This window comes from Denticeps clupeoides, chromosome 11 (assembly GCF_900700375.1).
Source record: "Denticeps clupeoides chromosome 11, fDenClu1.1, whole genome shotgun sequence".
Taxonomy (NCBI): Eukaryota; Metazoa; Chordata; class Actinopteri; order Clupeiformes; family Denticipitidae; genus Denticeps; species Denticeps clupeoides.
This window is the reverse complement of record NC_041717.1, coordinates 9,965,902-9,984,861: the sequence shown is the minus strand read 5'-3', so window position 1 is coordinate 9,984,861 and position 18,960 is coordinate 9,965,902. Positions and strand designations below refer to the sequence as shown.

The following is an 18,960-nucleotide window of genomic DNA, read 5'->3' as shown; positions in this document are numbered from 1 at the left end:
CGAGTCCTGAGCACAGTGGTCCCTTCGGTGGTGCATTTAATGAACTGTTAACAGCAAGGGACGATACATTCTCCCCCCCATAAACAGGGTCACTACTCTGCTGTGAAGCCAAACACGTCCGTCTTCAATTTTCACACCGGCCCTGGTACAGACGCTCCCTGCTGAGATCCCTCATCATCTGTAATCTGTTGCCTTCGGGTGTATTAAAAAACGGAAAGGAAAAGGGACAAGGATGACATTGGATAATAGAGTTGACCGCTTATCGGCAGCAAAACTGGATCGCTAATTAATGTACCTCTTCAGGAGGTAGGAAATTTAATTTCCAAGTGGCCTATCTTGCATCAGGCTACAATTTGTACAAAAACTACAAAGTCACAAAAGAACAGAACGATGAGAAAAATTAGTAACATTAGCAAAAAGCTCATTAAAACAGCCTGTCCTCAGCCTGACACTTTATATTATTTTTGATATTTTTACCACAGAACTATAAAATAACAGGCATGCTGTGATGACAGCATTTCAAAATCTTGTGTTCTTTGAACCACCTTAGGTGAGGATAAGGTCCTGTGCAGAGGAGCTGGATTATATATGTTATATGTCTTGACACATGTTAAATTGGTAAGTTGGTAAGTTGGTGCTGGTGAAATGTTTCATAGAATAATATCCTAATATGTTACCGTTACAGCGGGCAGATTACATCTATTTATAATTAACATATATATTGTTTACAATATTTTGTCATCCATTGGAATATTAGGATTGAACAACACTACTTTGTTTCTCATCTGCCCAAATACTATATATTTACATTAACATACATTGGTATGCATACATACACTACAGGCCCAAAGTTTGGACAGACCTTCTCATGTAATGTGTTTTCTTTATTCTCATGATCATTTACATTGTAGATTCTCACTGAAGGCATCAAAACTATGAATGAACACGTGGAGTTATGTACTTAACAAAAAGTGGAGACCTGGCCTCCACAGCCACCTGACCTGAACCCAGTCGAGATGGTTTGGGGTGAGCTGGACCGCAGAGTGAAGGCAAAGGGTCCAACAAGTACTAAACACCTCTGGGAACTCCTTCAAGACTGTTGGAAAACCATTTAAGTTGACGACCTCTTGAAGCTCATCGAGAGAATGTCAAGAGTGTTCAAAGCAGTAATCAGAGCAAAGGACGGCTATTTTGAAGAAACTAGAATATAAAACATGTTTTCAGTTATTTCACCTTTTTTGTTAAGTACATAACTCCACATGTGTTCATTCATAGTTTTAGTCAACGTAAATGATCATGAAAATAAAGAAAACATATTGAGTGAGAAGGTGTGTCCAAACTTTTGGCCTGTACTGTACATAAAAACAATATCACAGATGCATGTGCATCATGCTCCCGTGGAGGTAACAGTCGTACCAGTAGGAGTTGATGATCTTGCAGAAGGCCAGTTCACAGCACATCTTCAGGTTGCTCTGGTGCTCAGCCAGGTCACTGCTTGAGCACTTTGATGCGTCCACCTCACAGTTCTCATCAGACTCGTACAATGCCTTGATGAACTCCCCTAGGAGCAACACAAATTGGGTCAAATGTGACATGACTCATCCATTACAGAAGAAGGATTCATTAACATACACAATTAATTTCGCTACACATCACATCACTGTGTTTATTTCACCAGTTCCTGACAGCCAAAATTCACCAAATTCATCCAAACCTGAGGGTGGAACTTAAACTTCCTGCAAATGAGACCTTGATCTTTTACAGACATGCAAGTCTTCAAGTGTAAACTATGGCCATTGACAAATGTTTATTATATTATTCAAAAGAAACATTGCAAAAATGTTCTTCATACCTAATGCGTCCTGTAGGTACTTCTGCCCAACCAGTTTGAGGTACTCCTCAATAGCTTTGGTGGCCAGAGTGTTTTCCCTGAAGATCAGGTGATCATTCTCCCCACAGCGGTCTACCTCGGACATCATCAGGTCTGTGAGGAAGTCCTGCATGAGGAACAGTTAATACTCAGTTTCATTTTTCTCTCAGTGTGCTGCAAAGGACATCAGTTCTTTACAGATGCATCCTGTTAAAAGAACACCGCGATGGTGGTGGGATGCCACTTTTCCCAGTCCCATTCAAGACCAAATCAATCTGAGAGACCAGTCCAGCTTCACACCGGGGCAGTGGTGGCCTAGCGGGTAAGGAAGCCATGATCAGAAGGTTGGCGGTTTGAATCCCGAGCCACTGAGCAAAGCACCCTCCCCACACGCTGCTCCCCGGGCGCATGTCATGGCTGCCCACTGATCACCAAGGGTGATGGTTAAAAGCAGAGGACACATTTCATTGTGTGCACCGTGACAATGACTTCACTTCATTTTACTTTTTTGATGTGTCCAGTGCTTGTTGGCTCAAACCTTTTGAAACTCAAATTCTAGATAGCCACAGTATCAGTAACATTCTGCTGGACGCTCAGGACTGCGCTCTGCACCACCGTCGCTTTTTCTTCTGTTAAGTCGAGCTTGGAGCAAAGTGATGACTCACTCGGGCTCTGATGGCGTATTGATTGTGGGATAATGGCTGAGGCTGCGAGCTCTGATGAGAGCAGACCCCTCTCCCCACGCCGCCGCCTGCGGCTCCCTGCTGGGACAGCCCAGCTCCTGGGGCATTGCAGTAATCAGTTCTGCCCCACTGCGTTAGCTGCCGTGGAAGGAAGACGGGCGGAAGAAGGGGCGGGTAAATATGTTAATGGGATTGCATGCTTCTTTTTTTTTTTGTGTCTGAGCAATAACGCAGATGCATGTAATCCTGTAGATGGATGCCTGGACGGTGGGGGCGCGACATTATCTCAAGGCAGGACAGGAAGCGGCCGGCCTCTGGCAGCTCCTGACCTTTGCTGACACGCTGACATTCTTGCATCTGATCGATAAATGCCCGTGGCTCTGTGCTTGTGTTTCAGGAGGGTTGTGGTTACTGTGATTAGAATGAACAAAGAAAATTTGGGTGCCCATCATAAATCTCCAGTCAATTGGCAAAATTGTCCATGGGGAGAACTGAGATGGGGTAACTAGCATTTCATTTCTACAAAAGCTGAACAAGCCACATTATTTTAACACCAAATCATGCCATGAACTGAACTAGCTGTGACAGCTAACATGCCTCAATATAACATCATCAATCATATGGCTTAAACATGAAATCACAAAAAAAAAAGATCATGAAAAACATTAAATTGATTTTAAAAATGAAACCTTCAACCGTTCAGCACCTAATATTGACTGTGAAAATGAACATACGTTTCAGAAATTCTCGTTTTTGTATTAGCACAAATCGTTCTTTTTCAAAGAACTCTTTTTCGACGTACTAGTAACCCAGCTACAATAAAAACGGTGATGGTCTAAATTCAGTCAGATGCACGTTTTGAAACGGTTTGGGTTCATTTGTTATTTTGTTGCGTGCGGTGTGTGATATGGGTATGTTTTCCTTTTTTAATATCACATAATTGTTGTAGCACAATGTTTTATAGAGATCCTTCTGTAATTCTTTTAAACGTCTTGGCCATAATCTGCTGGAAAACGCATTCTACGCTCTTTGGAAGTACCTGTTGTGGAATGAATCTACTGTGAAAATGTCGATAACACAACTATTGATCATCCCCGGTATATAAAGAGTAAAATGCACACATCTAAGGATTAACACTGCGGTTTCTTTACATCATACAGCGGTGCCCGTGACAGCCATCGTGGTGAGCCGTTGTTACCACGCACAGCGCTCAGTATGCAATCAGGATTCAAGGGCCTAACGCCGGGGCTCCTGTGATCCCTTGTCTGATGAGCCTCGAATACCGTCTCGCTGCTAATAAGGCGAAACTGCCACTGCGCATCAGACGGACGGGGCCGCCACTCGCCATCATTAGTCCAAATGACATGCTGCGAGCCCAGACGCCCACTCGACACACCGTGGGCCGGCGGAGCCGCGCCAGTGAAACGCTGAGGGCGTTTGCGGCGACGGAATGAAGTGTGAGGGAACTAAAAAGCAAACAGTAAACAGCGGAGTTTACATGGACCACACAGCTGGACAGACCCCTGCCCCGATCTGATGGAATTAAAATAAAGAAAGAAGGGCAAGGTCTCCTCCAGGATGTGTCCATTTTATTTCGCTCCACACTCTGGTTATCAGAGATCAGTTGCCTGACGGTGCAAATAGAAAATGTGCCTCAAATCTGCAAGGAATTTACAGCCAAAACCGCAGTAGCACAGACATCTCTTTCATTGGTGAAGAAGCACCATTAGAGCCGAGGAACTAAAAAGCCATCACTTGACCCTTTTTTTTGTCGGTGTTCTATTTTGAGAAGGGACTTGATGCCATATTACTGCGCACATTCTAAAATAAAGCTGACCTTCCACAGCCTCCAGATGACAGTGTTCTTTCTTTAACATCAAAATCATTTTACCATCTGCATAGCTGTGAGGAACTAATACGGGATTCAAATCGTTTTCAAATTGCAAGTCAAAAAATTGACCATCCACATGAGTCAGGGTTCCTACTCAGAAACTCTGTATAACCATGAGAAACTTTCAAAAATCAAATAAGCCGCACTGCTTTGGTGGTTTGTCATCTAAAATTTTAATGAAACTTCATTTTGTGTGTGTCTGTTTTAGTCGTGCACATGTTACAGGTTTTTGTACATAGCAGAGGAATCCTTTACGTTTTGAGCAGCGTCCCACCTGACATGGCCTGCAAACTCCACATTGACCGTAAATTACACAGGATGTATGAAATACCGCAAAATCAATCTATCAACATTGCTAACAATGACTAACAAAGTCCTTCCTGGAGCTTTTCAATTTTATAGGTTTGATGTCATTCCCAGGTCTGAAACCTGAATTCAGAGTCAGAGAGGCCCATCATGAGTGATGACATTTCTATGGGGGCTTAGTGATGAGTTGCTGAGGATTGTGAGGGTTGTAAGTTTGGTTTGTGAAGGTATGTGATGAGCTGAGATCCTGGTAATATGGCAGGTGAGCAGTTATCAATAAGACAACAAAAAAGTGACAGCAGCTTGAATCAATATAGAAAGCAATTAAAATGGCTGGATAATTATTGCAGTGACACATAGATGACACCTCTAAACATTTTTAATAATTAGTTCTGCAAAAATTGTTAAGACACTGCAGTGTGTATCAGGGTCCAAATATAGCTGTTGCCACATGAATGGGAATGAGTGGATAGTTACGTCTCTGGGACTGAAAGCCCGGCAGAAACTCTCATTAAGGCTTGGCGCTTGTGGTCTCAGCTCATGAAGAATTAACAGATGAATATTTAAGTAGGTTCAGCCCTGCATCCCCAACAGAGGTGAGAATAAACTCCCGTAATGAACACAGGCCCTGGTGACAGCTCCCTGCATCTCCTGAAAGATGACCTTGCATGCATAAGAATGTGCCGCCATCCCTGGGCCGGGCTTCTGATGGTGAACACACAGAACATCAGAGCTCTCTGCATAGCTGGAATTAATGAGCGTTAATTAGCCCAGGGCTAATACTCCCTATTGCTGCTGGAGCCCAGTGAAGGTTGGGCGCTGACCCAATTCAAAGCAAACCCATCCAGAATGATCAATATCTTCTCATTGAGGAAAGACACAATGGCAGAAATCACAAATACTTATGAGGACACACTTGTTCTTCTGTAATGGCTTCTATTGATTCATCGATCCGCTACCAAACAGCAGCTGTCCAAATTTGAGTCACTAAACCATATGGACCTATGCATGAAACTGAGCTTATAAGAGACACTCACGACAATGCAATGTAATGTAATAATGCTACAAGACTGTAATGCACATACACAAGACTTATGTCTAACATGCCAGCTTCATTAAAAGCCTGTGAAATGAGTCACATATATATATTGTAATTACATAGCTAGGCATGTAGCAATAACAATAGTAGATATTTTCTCAGTTCCTCCAGTACAAATAGCAGTACAGATAACATCAGAACTGCACATAGTAACAGTCTGTATATGTAATATTATTTTTAAAAGGCATCCAGAATTGTCCAAACCATCCAGCTCAGAAATTACTTAGAGACCTTAGTCTCTCCCGCTACAAAAAAAAAAAAATGAAATAGACAAAGCAATTTCCATTGGATTCTGAAATTATACCTCTGGGTTTCGTTGTCAGGCGTAAGTGGAACGTCTTAATTATTCTTGAGAAAAGGGAAAAAAGAGAGCAGGTAAGCAATATTTTTTTGCACTCCTTAGCTGTTTAAATCGAGACCAATCAGTCAAGCCTACGAACCTCATTAAGAACAGATACTTTCATGTGTTCCTTATCAGTAGCACCATAGAAGCAGAGGAACAAAGAGCTTCTCTGGCATTTTAATTAAGGAGTCAGCCGAGCTTGTCAATCAGGCAAAATCATCTCTGCCACCTACAAAAGCTTAGCTTGATTTCACATAGTCATTATATTTTCTACACCGTTTTAAGAGATTGTGTTTGAGTTCGCCTAGCCATCTCCATCCTCGACATGTAGGCAGCTGTCAGGAATACAATGCAGGAGCGTGGGAGCCAGCCACTCCATAAAAGCCTCACTGTGGTCAGTAATGACAGATGATGGATATGGGACCAGGCAGCGGCGTTTTTCTGGGGCGTTGTCATCTTGTTTTGACATGATTTATGGCGACTATCTCGTCTCGGCCGCTCCATTCACGCTCGACTAAATGAGCGCAAATCAAACGAGTGATTCAAATTGCCATGACTGTAGTCTTTGTTCTTTCCAATCGATTTGTGTGGTACATCGGCACAGGACCACAGACAATGGGTTTTTGCTGAAACCGCACAACGTGCACAATTTAGTTAAATCACAGACCGGCTTTAAACTGGTTCGACGGTTGCTGCGCTGTTCCCTTACGCAATAAAACGGAAAGATGTTGTTAATCCAGCAGAATTCGATGTGTTATGCTGAGCATGCACCATTAGAGAAATTCAGGCCTGACTTGCGTTCTGTGTGGCACAGCATATATTGTAGTCTGCTGAAAATCAGTCATGGCTGACTAAAGGCGACGCAGTAAACTTAATACTGGAAAAAATCTCAATTCTCTGTTCATTGTTGCCATTTTCCATTATCTGTAGGTGAATTAAATCTAAGGCTTATTATGACCATGGATGATCCAACATGAAAAGATAAAGTAAATGAAAAAAATATAAATTATATTGTTAGCTTTAAAAATGGCTATTTATTAGTACATTAATTATATTGTTAGCCTTAACCAGTGCTATTTATTAGCACCACATTATAAAAAGTTATTGTGCTACATGATGTATTACCTTTTTAAAAGCAGAATTTTAACAGAAAATTTACTGTTTATAGTTTTTAATGTATGGAGAAAATTGCCTTTGATTCTTATTCCTATACACATTTTCTCACATAAAGCTTGAAACGAAACCTCGGTAATCTGATACTGATACCAGTGTATTAACAAGTAATAAGTGAACATTTTATATGTGTACGTTAAATGTATTTACAAATTGTGTTTAAGCATTGTAAGTGCTACTTTTTAAAACTTTGCGTCAATTCAAATAAAAAAAATATGTTTTGACAATGCACCATGCTAGGTATTAGAAATCCAGGAGGGCTTACCTTGGCTTTGCCGGTGCTCTGAAGAATGTGCACCAGCACACAGGCCATCTCTTCTTTGTTCTTCAAGCTAAGAGCAGGTTCCAGCACCGAGCAGAGTAACATGTAGTTATTGGTGATGTATTCTGCGAACTCTTTATACAACTCCATGGGTAGGATGCCCATGCTCTGGTATCGGGATTTCAAACGGATCATGGGCACTGGTGTCTTCCCCTTGTTGGGGTTGGGCGTGCTGATGGTGTACCACTTTTCAATGAACTGTCGACCTGTTACCGCGGCGATGGGGATGTTGACCAGGCCTATGTAATTGTTTTTGTCCTTCTTTTTCTTTTTGTCCGTCTCCTTGTACAGGTGTACTGTGATGCTCTTGACCGAGGGCAAGTTGTTGAATTCAAAGTGCTCTCCCCAGAAAACATTGTCCGTTTTGAGTTTACTGGTAGTCCGTGCATAAAGGGTGTCATCCAGACACAGTTCACAAAAATACTTCTTCTTGGCTGGCAGGTCCTTGGCTTCTATAATCCACAATTTCAGCATGTTTTCTATACGATGACTGTTGTCCTGTGAGGATCAGACACTCTGTTAAAGCAATGCACTGCTGTCACCTGCCCGGTATGCATAAGGGCATGTGAAGCAAATATATCAAATAAAATGATCTTTACTTTATTTGGGTGAACAGCACGCCTCAAGTTCTCCATCCATTTGTCCCTCTCCGCTGCTGACCGACAAGAAAAGCACTTACTTCCTGTTGAGGTAGTTACCTGCAGCAACAGTTTAAAAAAGAGCACCTCAGTAGCCTTCACGGGTACAAATACAACACTTTTTAGAATACAACCATTCACATGTGTACTTGAGCCACAAACCACAGACAAAAATGCATTCATAACAAATAAAAACATGCATCTACACAGTTACACACACAATGAACTTCAGAAAGTGTCTCCAATGAACAGTAGGTCAGTAGCTGCAACATTAATTCAATTGCCAGGAATGGCAAAAATGAGTCCCAGTACTACAGATGCATACTTGAGAACTGCAGCAGAGCAACACTGGTCAGTCACAGCATAGTGGGCCAGAGCTGGTTCCCTCACCGCCCACTGGAGCTTTGGGCTGTGGTTTGACGACCACAACATCCTTGTGAGAGTTCACCTCCAGCAATGCCTCCATTTAGACAATGAACAGGAGCGGAAAACGCCACCAGATGGACTGGGCTATCTCGCCCCTACCAGGCAGGAAATGGAGCACTGGGGAGACCCTCCTGGCACTGTAGGTGGGAGAGTGGTCTGAGCAGATGCCCACCCATGCTCACGCCTACTGACGGCCAAGCCACCAAAATGAAATCCCTCGAAAAGTATTCTCAACCATAAATATGTACTGATAGTATACAATATATTATGCAAGATATTTTATTATTATTTCTTTATGTATTATATTTTGTGTGTTGACTAACTAAAGCACAAGCTAGAAAGACAGAGGGGGGACTGACCTCAAAGCAGAAGTCCTGACCCAGGATGCTGCTGTGGACGGGCTTGATCAACACCTCCTCCTCCATGCTGAGATCCAGAGCTTCTACCGCACTGTTGGGACTTAGCAACGACTCGTGAGACCGTGATTCCTTCAGCCTCGGCATCAGATGGGATCTAAAGAAGGTGGGAAAGATTTGAATTGCAGCTTCAGGAAGGACAAACCATCAACCGTCGTGGGAACTTGACATATAAATTTAAGATTGTAAAAACTCTGGGCCCACTGCTGTGAGTACAATGTGACATGCTGGACACTTGGCATTATGCTCTGGATGCATTTCAGACTGAGCTTCCTGACTGGACAGGAATCTTATTGTCCTGGCAGGCTGCAGCACTGCTGGCGGTTACAGCGCACATCTGCATGAGGAAGAGAAGGTAGAAATCTGTCGAGACAGTGAGACGGACTGTCCACATTTTTCTCTGTGTGAAATACAGCCCGTATGGAGATCATGCTGTTTTTGCACACATTGACTGGGAGTTCTGTGGACAAGGTCGTGGAAACATTTGGGGAATAAACAAATCACCAAACACACACATTATGAGCTTCATTGAAAAGGTTTGTGTTCTTGACACCTAATAACCGTGCTGTCAGAAGGTGCCAGTTTTGAACTTGAATGCTCGATTGAAGGTTTTCACCCACGTGTCCCTCAGTAAAGACAAACGCAACAGCAGCATTTTTTAATACAACTCGCTGTGGGAATAAAACAATAACAGTCCTTGGGTGAGACTTAGGGAGCGTAATGGAAACATTGGAAGATGAAAAAGGAAAAAATTGTGTCCTATATGGAAGGAAAAAGACAACAAGTGTCTTCGTTCTTGAGCATTACAAATGTTGTCTAAGAACAAGAGATGCACCTGCTGGAAAATTGGGACTGAAAAGTAAATGCTGAGTCGACTTGCAGTGTGAATTTCCTGCCTCCGGGGATGGGGGGGTCGCAACCTATCACAGCACTAACCTCCCTGATACAGACACGGGAAGGTGAGATCAAGATGGGGAGCAGACTGGCCACTGAACCCCCAAACACACACAGACGCTCAAGGGTGACATGGTCTTATTTCTTTAAATTGAATCACCGAATCATTTCAGAACGTTCAGTTATCATGCACATCTACTGGGGTTTATTGGTGTTTGTTGATTAAAAAGATCACTTGACTGTAGTAAGCAGATGCTGAAATTGTTACTCTTGATATGTAATAAAATACTTAGCCTAATGACGGTAGAAATATAGTTTATGCTTTCATAAATCAAACATAATATGAATATTTGGAAAATTTCATCATACCAAATGTACAAAATAAGCATAAAGCCACTCTTGATTCACAGTGAGTGTATTAATTTCCATTGTTTCATTAATAAAATCACAGTTACCCTGCAGCCTCTCAGAGCTAATATTTCTGCCAGTTAATTTTTTGGTTTGTTTGTTTGACATCAACGCACCCCACCAAAAAGCACTGAGCACACTAAAACTGCAATAATGAACTATATACATCAACCTCTAGACAGAAAAATGAACTACACTAGTCTTAACATTTCCTACTTTCAAAAACATTTGTGAGACTGATGTTTTTTCCATGGCGTGCAATAAGCTTGTATTTTGAGTGCTTGTGAAATGACTCAAGAAACACCAGTAGGCTGTAATAACATTGGTGGAGAAATACAAATATCAAACGCCCGTGAGTAAAGATGTATTAACAACTCATTTTCAATTATAGTTGCCTAAAGACCTTGTAGAGCATTTTTGTGCTTCAGGAACTAGACAGCTTATAAAAAAAAACAGTCAAAGGAAGTAGATGGAAGTAGAAGCCTGGTGGATTTAAATAAGACACTTCTTTAAAACACACAGATTTTTGGCCATACTAAACGTGGTCCTACTCAACAGTCAAAAAGAATTTATGACTTGATTTTATTAAAAGCTTATTTCACATTGTAAACACTGAATAATGCATACAGTTCTGGACTTGCATATGCAATACGTTGCTTATGGTCTGAAACTGAGTCGGACATGAAACTTGGAATAAACAAACTTCATAAAATAAAGAAGAAGAAGAAATTATGTCAGGCCTCAGAAGGGAAGATCTGGTTTTCTGGCCAAGAAATAGGGCCTGGATATAAATCACTGTGGTTTTTTTGGAGCGAAAAAAGAAATAACTTAATAGATAAAAACATGAAAGAGGACCAATAGTGGTTGAAATAGTTTTCCACCATCCAAAATGTAATTGAACTCAGAGTTGGAAAAACTATCCATAGTTCAGATAGTTCTCCAGGACTGAAAATAACTATCTAACTGACCAATCATCATAAATAGCTTTCCCTTATTTATGCGTTTTTGGTTATAGGCTTCGGCTCCCAAACCCAAACAGAAATAGTATAGTAATATTTGTTTTGCTCTAAATTCGGATACAAATGACCCTGCCCCTCAGGAATTTGGAAGTTCATTCTGTCAATTAAGATTCCAACGTGAATGTATGCACTGCCTAAAATCCTTTACCCATAAACTGTGTCGTACTGAAATTTTCAGCCGATACGCTACTCAAAACCTGCACAAAATAACCAAAATAAAGGTTATTGATCCACAGCATTGTTCTGAAACTGCACATTGTGTGGCAACCCTTGCTTTAAGGCTGCTTTTTATTAAGGATGCACAAAATTGTTACTCATATGGTTCTATATGTAGTTATTGTAATAGGTGGTTGAATTGCTTTTAGGATAATTCAGTTGTATGTGTGTGTGTGTATGTTACCGCATGACACTGTGCCCCTGATTATGAGTGTGGAGGGGAGGAGGACACCCTGAACCTCCCTGCTCCCTGCTAACCAGCAGTCATCCCAGGACCAATTAGCAACCTAATGTGTTGTTTGCTAAATAAAGTCCATCATTTAATAACCATCCAGAGTGCTCATGCTTTAGTAAAGCGTTGGAACATTGCACTGTGAAGGCGCAAAGCCAACTCCAGCACTCAGAGATGCGAAATAAATGACTGCACGCTTCAGCTCCAAGCTGTAAAATTCTCGGCCACTGCGTGTCCTTCCTATGGTTCATTTTAGGCTGGGAATGTCTGTCAGCCTCCGGGGACCCATAAGAACAATCTGTTGCACTTTAAAACACACCCTTCATCTTAATCCAAGGGCTTCTATTTTAAAATGTGGCCTAATGACACTCGGCGGAATGAATTAACACGTGTTCATATGTGTTCATATTCATTGAATGCAAAACAATGATAAAATCACTATAGGCCAAAAAAAAAAAGACTCGAATACAAAACAGATTTTGAAAGAATTACAGAGCCTTGAACCGCGGTATAAACCGACAGCCAGTCCCAGTCCGCAGAAGCTCACTGCAGTGGTCAGCAGATCTGCTCTGGAGATCTCATTAGGCCATATATCTCATCGGCTCTTTCTGTATGTTTGCACCCCGTATGTCCCAGTTTGACAGCGGACCGTATATTCCGCCTTCAAATATTTCCCACACTTTTTAACAGGAAACCTGTCTCTCCAGAGAACCCTGCTCTAAAGAGGAAATAACCACCGAGAACCCATGTGCCAGGAAACCAGATTCGGGCTGCAGGAAAAAAAAGGATCAACTAGTATGTGGTAAAGAGCCCTACTGAGCAATAAATCTGAAGATATAAAGAAAACACATTCTGAAAAATAAACATTTAGAATAAACAGTATTATAATGATAACCAGGAGACTGACATTGCTTTGGTTTGGGGAGATATGACGTGAATCATTTGTATCATTGTGCGCATTGACATTTAATCTATATTTAAGATAAGATAAGATAAGAACTTTATTTATCCCGAGGGAAATGCTTTTGCCAACAACAAATATCAAAAATAGCTTACGGCTCAATCACAATAATGATATTACTATATCCAGTGAAATGCCCAAGATAGTGCTAAGTGACATAATGATTATGCCATGGGTACAAGTGAGAGGGGGCAGGGGGGTAAGAATAACATGCAAAGACATCCAGGTGAGTAGTATTGCACATCTGAGTGAGAAACATTTGTGTTTGAATAGCCCTGAGCAAGAGCAAGGACGAGTTATACAATCAACTATATTGTATATTTAACTATATATGAAATATAAGACAGGATTTCCAGTAAAAGTGGCACTAGGTGTATAATGTGACATCTTGATTTTGATTATTCTTTGAATAAAAGCCTCTGGCAGACTAATGAGTACTTTAGATTGCGCACAATATGCTACAGAAGATCAAACGCTGTTAAGGACACCACTGAAGCTCTGCGATTCCCTTGGGGTCGTTTCAGTTCTCAGACTAGTTACGTAAGGCTGGGTCTACTGACAGGGTCAGGACATTAAACTTGCAAGCTCCTTTTCCAAAGCAGCTTATTCCAACTTTATTCATCTGGGAAGGAGGGGTGCATTTTAAAAAGAGTTCGAGGTGAAGGTAACTGTGTTTTTTTTCCCCTTCATATTCCAATTTTCATCCCAGCCTTTTTTTATTATTGATAATGTTCTATAAAAAAACTCAAATATAAATGTTTATGTCCCATAGAGGTATCATGAATCTGTAAGACAGCTCTCCCATTGAAATAGAAATCTGAAGATGAAATTGTGGACAATAACTGTGTCCTGTTTTGCAGCGATCCCCCCTTTCAAAGGGGGGGATCAATGCCTCACAAAAGAATTTCTCCAATCATTTATTCGGGTTCCTCCCTCCATTCCTCACCCATCTGTTCCCACCTAATCAATTCCTTTTCAAAGTCGGTGAGGCTAACAAACGACGTGGAATATTTAATGTCCGCGACACACAGCACTCCAGCTGATGTCTTCACCGATCCTCACCACAGACGATATCAAACCCAGCTTATTTCCTCTCAATCTCTGTCACATGGTGAATGTAGGGTTCACCGGTCTTAACACACACACACACACACACACACACACATTCACAGAGGTGGTCGAAAATCCACCATCTCTCGAAAGATCAAAAATTGGAACGGGAACGGCGGAGTAGGAAAGGAGGCGCGTTTCACGCGATGGAAGGAAGGATGGGAGGAAGGGATGAAGGAAGGGAGGAAATAAGGGAGGAAGGAAGGGAGGAAGGAAGGGAGGAAATAAGGCAGGAAGGAAGGGAGGAAGGAAGGGAGGAAGGGAGGAACAGGCGCGACAGCTTAGCGCGTCCTCGTCCTCTTGAGCGCGGCGTGGAGGTCACGCCGGAGAGGTAATTAAGGAGCGGACAGATGTGCGTGTCGCCACACACACACACACACACACACACACACACACACACACACATAAAGGACAGCAGCACTAAGGAGGGAAGTTAACAGCCCTTAATGCATAAACACGCGTGGCAAAAGAGCTACGAGTCACCGCCGCGACCCCCAGATGTCACATGCCCACAGCGGGGCTAATTATGAGGCGGGGGGGGACCTGTTTGCAGACAGGTCCCTCATTTTACCCCCAAGCTAATGACACGACATGCGGCACAGCACAACACAATGGTGAAGCCTTATCGGGACCGGGGAGCCCGGCTGGAGGCAGACTACTCACCACGCATTCCGCGAGAATCCCGGGGAGACGAGATAACGCCCGGGCTCAGCGCTCCATTTTGTGCCGCCCCGCACTCTCCACCCTCCTGTTCCACCCTCGCCCGGAGAGAGAGCGAGAGAAGCGGCTGCCCCAGTTCCCCTCGCCTCCCCTGTAAGTGGGCCACGGCTTCCTCGCTCGCCGCCTCTATCCGTCCCTGCGAGTGGACAGTTTCGTCCTCTCTCTCTCTCTCTCTGTGTCTCTCTCTCTCTCTCTGTGTCTCTCCCTCTCTCTCTCTGTGTCTCTCTCTCTCTCTCTCTCTCTCTCTCTCTCTGTCTCTCTCTCCCTCTCTCTCTCCCCCCCCTCCTCGTTCTCAGTTGCCGGCTCCGCTGCTGTTCTCCCTGAGGGGGTGGAAGCATTCAGAGTTCATCCCGCGCTGGCCCTGCCCCCTGCCTGGCGTAGGAGCCTGTGCTCTTTGTCCTGGGCTCATTGGAGAGGGGTTGGGCCCTGGCCCCGGCACCCCCCTCTCTGAATCAGCATCCGAGCCCCAACTCTGCTGCTCACTGCTGTTTACGGGAGAAAATTACTGCCAGGCAATCTATTTATTAGTAATGATAAAGAACGTTTCTTTGCTCAATTCTAGGCAATATTACTAGACACTAGTATGTGGTAGAAACAGTTTGGATAATTAATTGCAGTATTTTAACCTCCTCTCTGATGTTGTCGGTATTTCACCGATGTACACACAAATCTACGTTAATCAGCTGCTCTTTCGGTGTTTACCTTATGATCATTTAAGAGGACGCTGTAGCAGAACAAAGCCATTAGCTGTTTTAATTGCTGGCACATTGTGCTAATGTCACTCCATTTTGACTGTGGAGCACCCATCCCACAGCACCCATCAGCTTACTGCAGCTGACAGTTGCTTTTCATCTGTCGTTTGCCCGAGTCTATAAAACCCAGAGTGAGGATGCTGGCAGCGGGTGTGCACACGGACATGCTGGTTTTGGAGTAACATCGGCGTTAAGTAAAGAGAAGTTGTGCAGAGAGAGACACAGCTCGCAGGCTGTAGCATGCACAAAACAACGAATGCTTAATACTAGGGCTGCATGCTCCTATCTGAGCCTCTTTCCTACATATGTCTCAGTCATAGTTTAAACTTTATAATACGCATTATTGCATGTTTCAGTCTCAGGAATTCATGATCATTAATCACCATTTTTCACCACATCTCACTGTAACTTCCCTGGAACAACCTGCCCTCCTCCACACGACTAGCCGAGACTATCACCACTTTTAAGAAGCAGGTCAAAACCCTCTTGTTCAAAAAGTATTACAGACAAATCTAACACTTACACACGCACATGCGTACACATTGCACAAACAATACAAAAATGTATAAATACATTTTAATTTTTCTTCGTCTAGCACCTAACAATCTCTGAGCATGCTCTTCACTGACAAGTTCAGCCTTATCAGGGCTCTTAGTTTGTAAACTCAATATTCTATAGAAATCGAACGAGAATTGCTGGAGTCTTCCTCTTGTAAGTCGCTTTGGATAAAAGCGTCTGCTAAATAAAGTAAAGTAAAGTAAAGTAACTTCCTGGGAATCCTATTGGCCTTCTCAATCATGCAGGAGCTATAATTTAATTTCTGAATTTCTTATTTATGTCATTAGTCTAATATAAACTTAACTCTGCAATTTTTGCTTAGAAACATTCTTTTAACCATTTGCATTCTTACCTATGAGGAGGGTTGGACGAAATATTTAGAAAAAGGAGCGAAGGCTGAAATCTGAATATATTGCCATAAATGTATTCAGTAATTACTTATTTTATTACAACTAAAAAGTAGTTTATTACTTTTTTGTTTGCCTTTTACTTCTGGATGGACATTTTTTTCAATTTCCTTTGGCATATTAGCTTCAACATAAATATAATATCAACATGAATATTATTAATTGTTGAATCTAGCCCCTTTTTACTACAGTTACTGTACAATATTATTATTAACCAATTTAATCCCAATGGTCACAAAATGATGGTCATCCCCTTGAAATGTCACTTCAACTCAGCAACCTTGCTGGTAAATAGTATGTTTCTCCCAAACATTTCCTGTCTGAACCATCACTATCACAATCGCTTTCCACTGCATCTCTCACAAGTGTGGGGGTCACAAAATCAGGAATGCTTGATGCAGCGGGGCATTTGGACCTTTTAAAAACCCAACTCTCGCTCTATTGTGGGGATGCAGAGGGCCATTTTTGCTGATGTATTCTCCCACCTCAGGTCAAACACATACTACATACAGACCATAGGCAAAATGCTTGACCAGACCATGGATGAATTGCTGACTTTCTATGGGGTCCTGCCTACATCTGGGTAAAGTTGTGCGCAATGGAAACACGTTTTGGTCATTAGACTCTGATGTCTACAATGAAGCCATCTCCAATGCAATGAGAGGGAATAGGTTTGATGAAATAATTACTTCAATTCATGTGATTGATAACTTGAGGTTCACAAACAACACTTTCTACAAAAGTGCAACTCATATTCACCGCACTTAATGAATTTTTCAAAGTAATGCCAAATGACTAGGGTCCCTTAAAATGAAAGGTACAGTTAGAAGCGGTTCATCAAGGGCAACTCAATCCGATCCGGCTCTAAGCTGTGGAGCCTTGCATCACCTACAGGGTACATACACCACATGGAACCCTACTGAGGAGGGTACACTGACATTCCTGATACAGGCCTTGGACAGAGCCCAAGTGTTGACTTGCTGAACAGGCTGAGGTACCTCCTGAGTGCCACTCTGTGCATGACAACCTGTTTAAATCTCTTAGTCTTCTTGACACACCAGCTTATTGTCAAAAATTTCATCCCCTTCAAATGTCACCTCCACTATGCCATTCAGCAACCTTGTGGGGAAATGGTGTGTTGTCACCCTTTTAAAAGATTTGGCACACCAGCCTACCCAAGGCAGACCATCAGCTATGAGAATGTCAATCTGCAAAAATGATAATGGAAAAGATTACTGGCCCTAAAACACAGGAAATCGTTTAGAAAGATACAGATGCTGTGACAAGCGCATGCATATGGATGTGCAAAGTTTGGTGTGCCTCTCCATATTGAATGTTTTCAAATTTTTCATGTCGGATGTCCAAAGACAAAAGTCAACGACAAAATGAACAGTTGGTGAAAGTTTAGTTCAAGTTTTTTTTTATAAATGTATAGATTTCAAGTGTGCAAATAGGCTTTATTGTTGTTAATAAAACTTAACATTTTGGCAACTTGACCAAAATAAAATACACAGTAGGAAGGTCTCAGGAGTAAAATCCACGCATTGAAATTTATGCAGGTTCCTCGAAAATATGACCTCCTCCCCACCACCATCACGTCTTTCTCCCAGTTCCTTTTCAATTCTCCCTCTCATGCCAATTTAAAGCATTTCCTAGAAGTGCTGTACGCACGGCCATTTCATTTCAATAACGCGGCCGGTTGAAACGCATTCCAATTACACCTTTGATGGAGTGTTAAGCTAACTTGTGCATTCTTGCGATCCGTGCATTCGGCAGCCGATGTCACTGCAGATTTCAGATGCAGCACCCGTCTTTGGTACAAAAAGAATTGATTTGGCATAAATGTCGCCCACACGCACAGTCTTTGTCAAGTGAGCCTTTTGCGCAGGTAATATACATAAAGGGTGTCGCAATCTTTATATAAATGTCTTGTCTGTCCGAGGCATAATAGAAAGCCTTGTTTCTGTGGTATGTCAATGAGGCAGTAGGCAGACTACACAGAGCAAGCAGACGAAAAGCAACACAAACATGGCAGAGTAGATGACCTTCTCAAGGCAAAATACTCAAAAGACGCGCATGCTAATGCATCGTCGTGGTAAGACGGTGCAATAGAGCAGAGCAGAATGTTCTTTACACTCCCGGCAGCACACCTTTCCCACAATGAACTGAATAAGTGCACCCTGGTACAATAATAAATGAACGAATCCAGTACTGGGTGTCGCAGGAGAGGGCAGGGCTCTCCCAGAGAAAACTGCCTGTGCTCCATCTTTCTGTCGAAACAGGGGGACAGTGAGAAAGAAGAGACTTTTTTAAAATATTTTTTTGTGGGAGTAGCGCAACATTCACTGAACTCAGAATTCGTATTTTGCCAGTCAGAATTCTTCACTAAAAGCTCTAATAATCTATTTGTAAGTTTGGTTGCAAACATGTTCCCAAGATGGCCATAACAGAGGTCACATGGAACAGGGGTAAAAATGATGAATGACGGAACAAGGACAAGAAACGGCAAGGATAGA

At 42.4% G+C, this 18,960-nt stretch overlaps 1 protein-coding gene across 3 annotated transcripts in view; it reads right to left on the bottom strand.

Annotated features, from left to right (window-relative positions):
• Positions 1–18,960, bottom strand: part of dab2ipa (DAB2 interacting protein a) — a 73,886-nt gene that overhangs the window by 10,982 nt on the left and 43,944 nt on the right. For 2 of the 3 annotated variants that reach the window (XM_028995423.1, XM_028995422.1), the window contains exons 4-8: positions 9,111–9,264; positions 8,287–8,385; positions 7,631–8,185; positions 1,853–1,997; positions 1,417–1,561 (exon numbers count right to left, since the gene is read on the bottom strand). In XM_028995423.1, the coding sequence (XP_028851256.1) occupies positions 1,417–1,561; positions 1,853–1,997; positions 7,631–8,185; positions 8,287–8,385; positions 9,111–9,264 (1,098 nt within the window). Of the gene's footprint in view, positions 1–1,416; positions 1,562–1,852; positions 1,998–7,630; positions 8,186–8,286; positions 8,386–9,110; positions 9,265–14,670; positions 14,909–18,960 lie in introns of those variants that run through there. The other variant, XM_028995424.1, reaches the window with a different exon arrangement.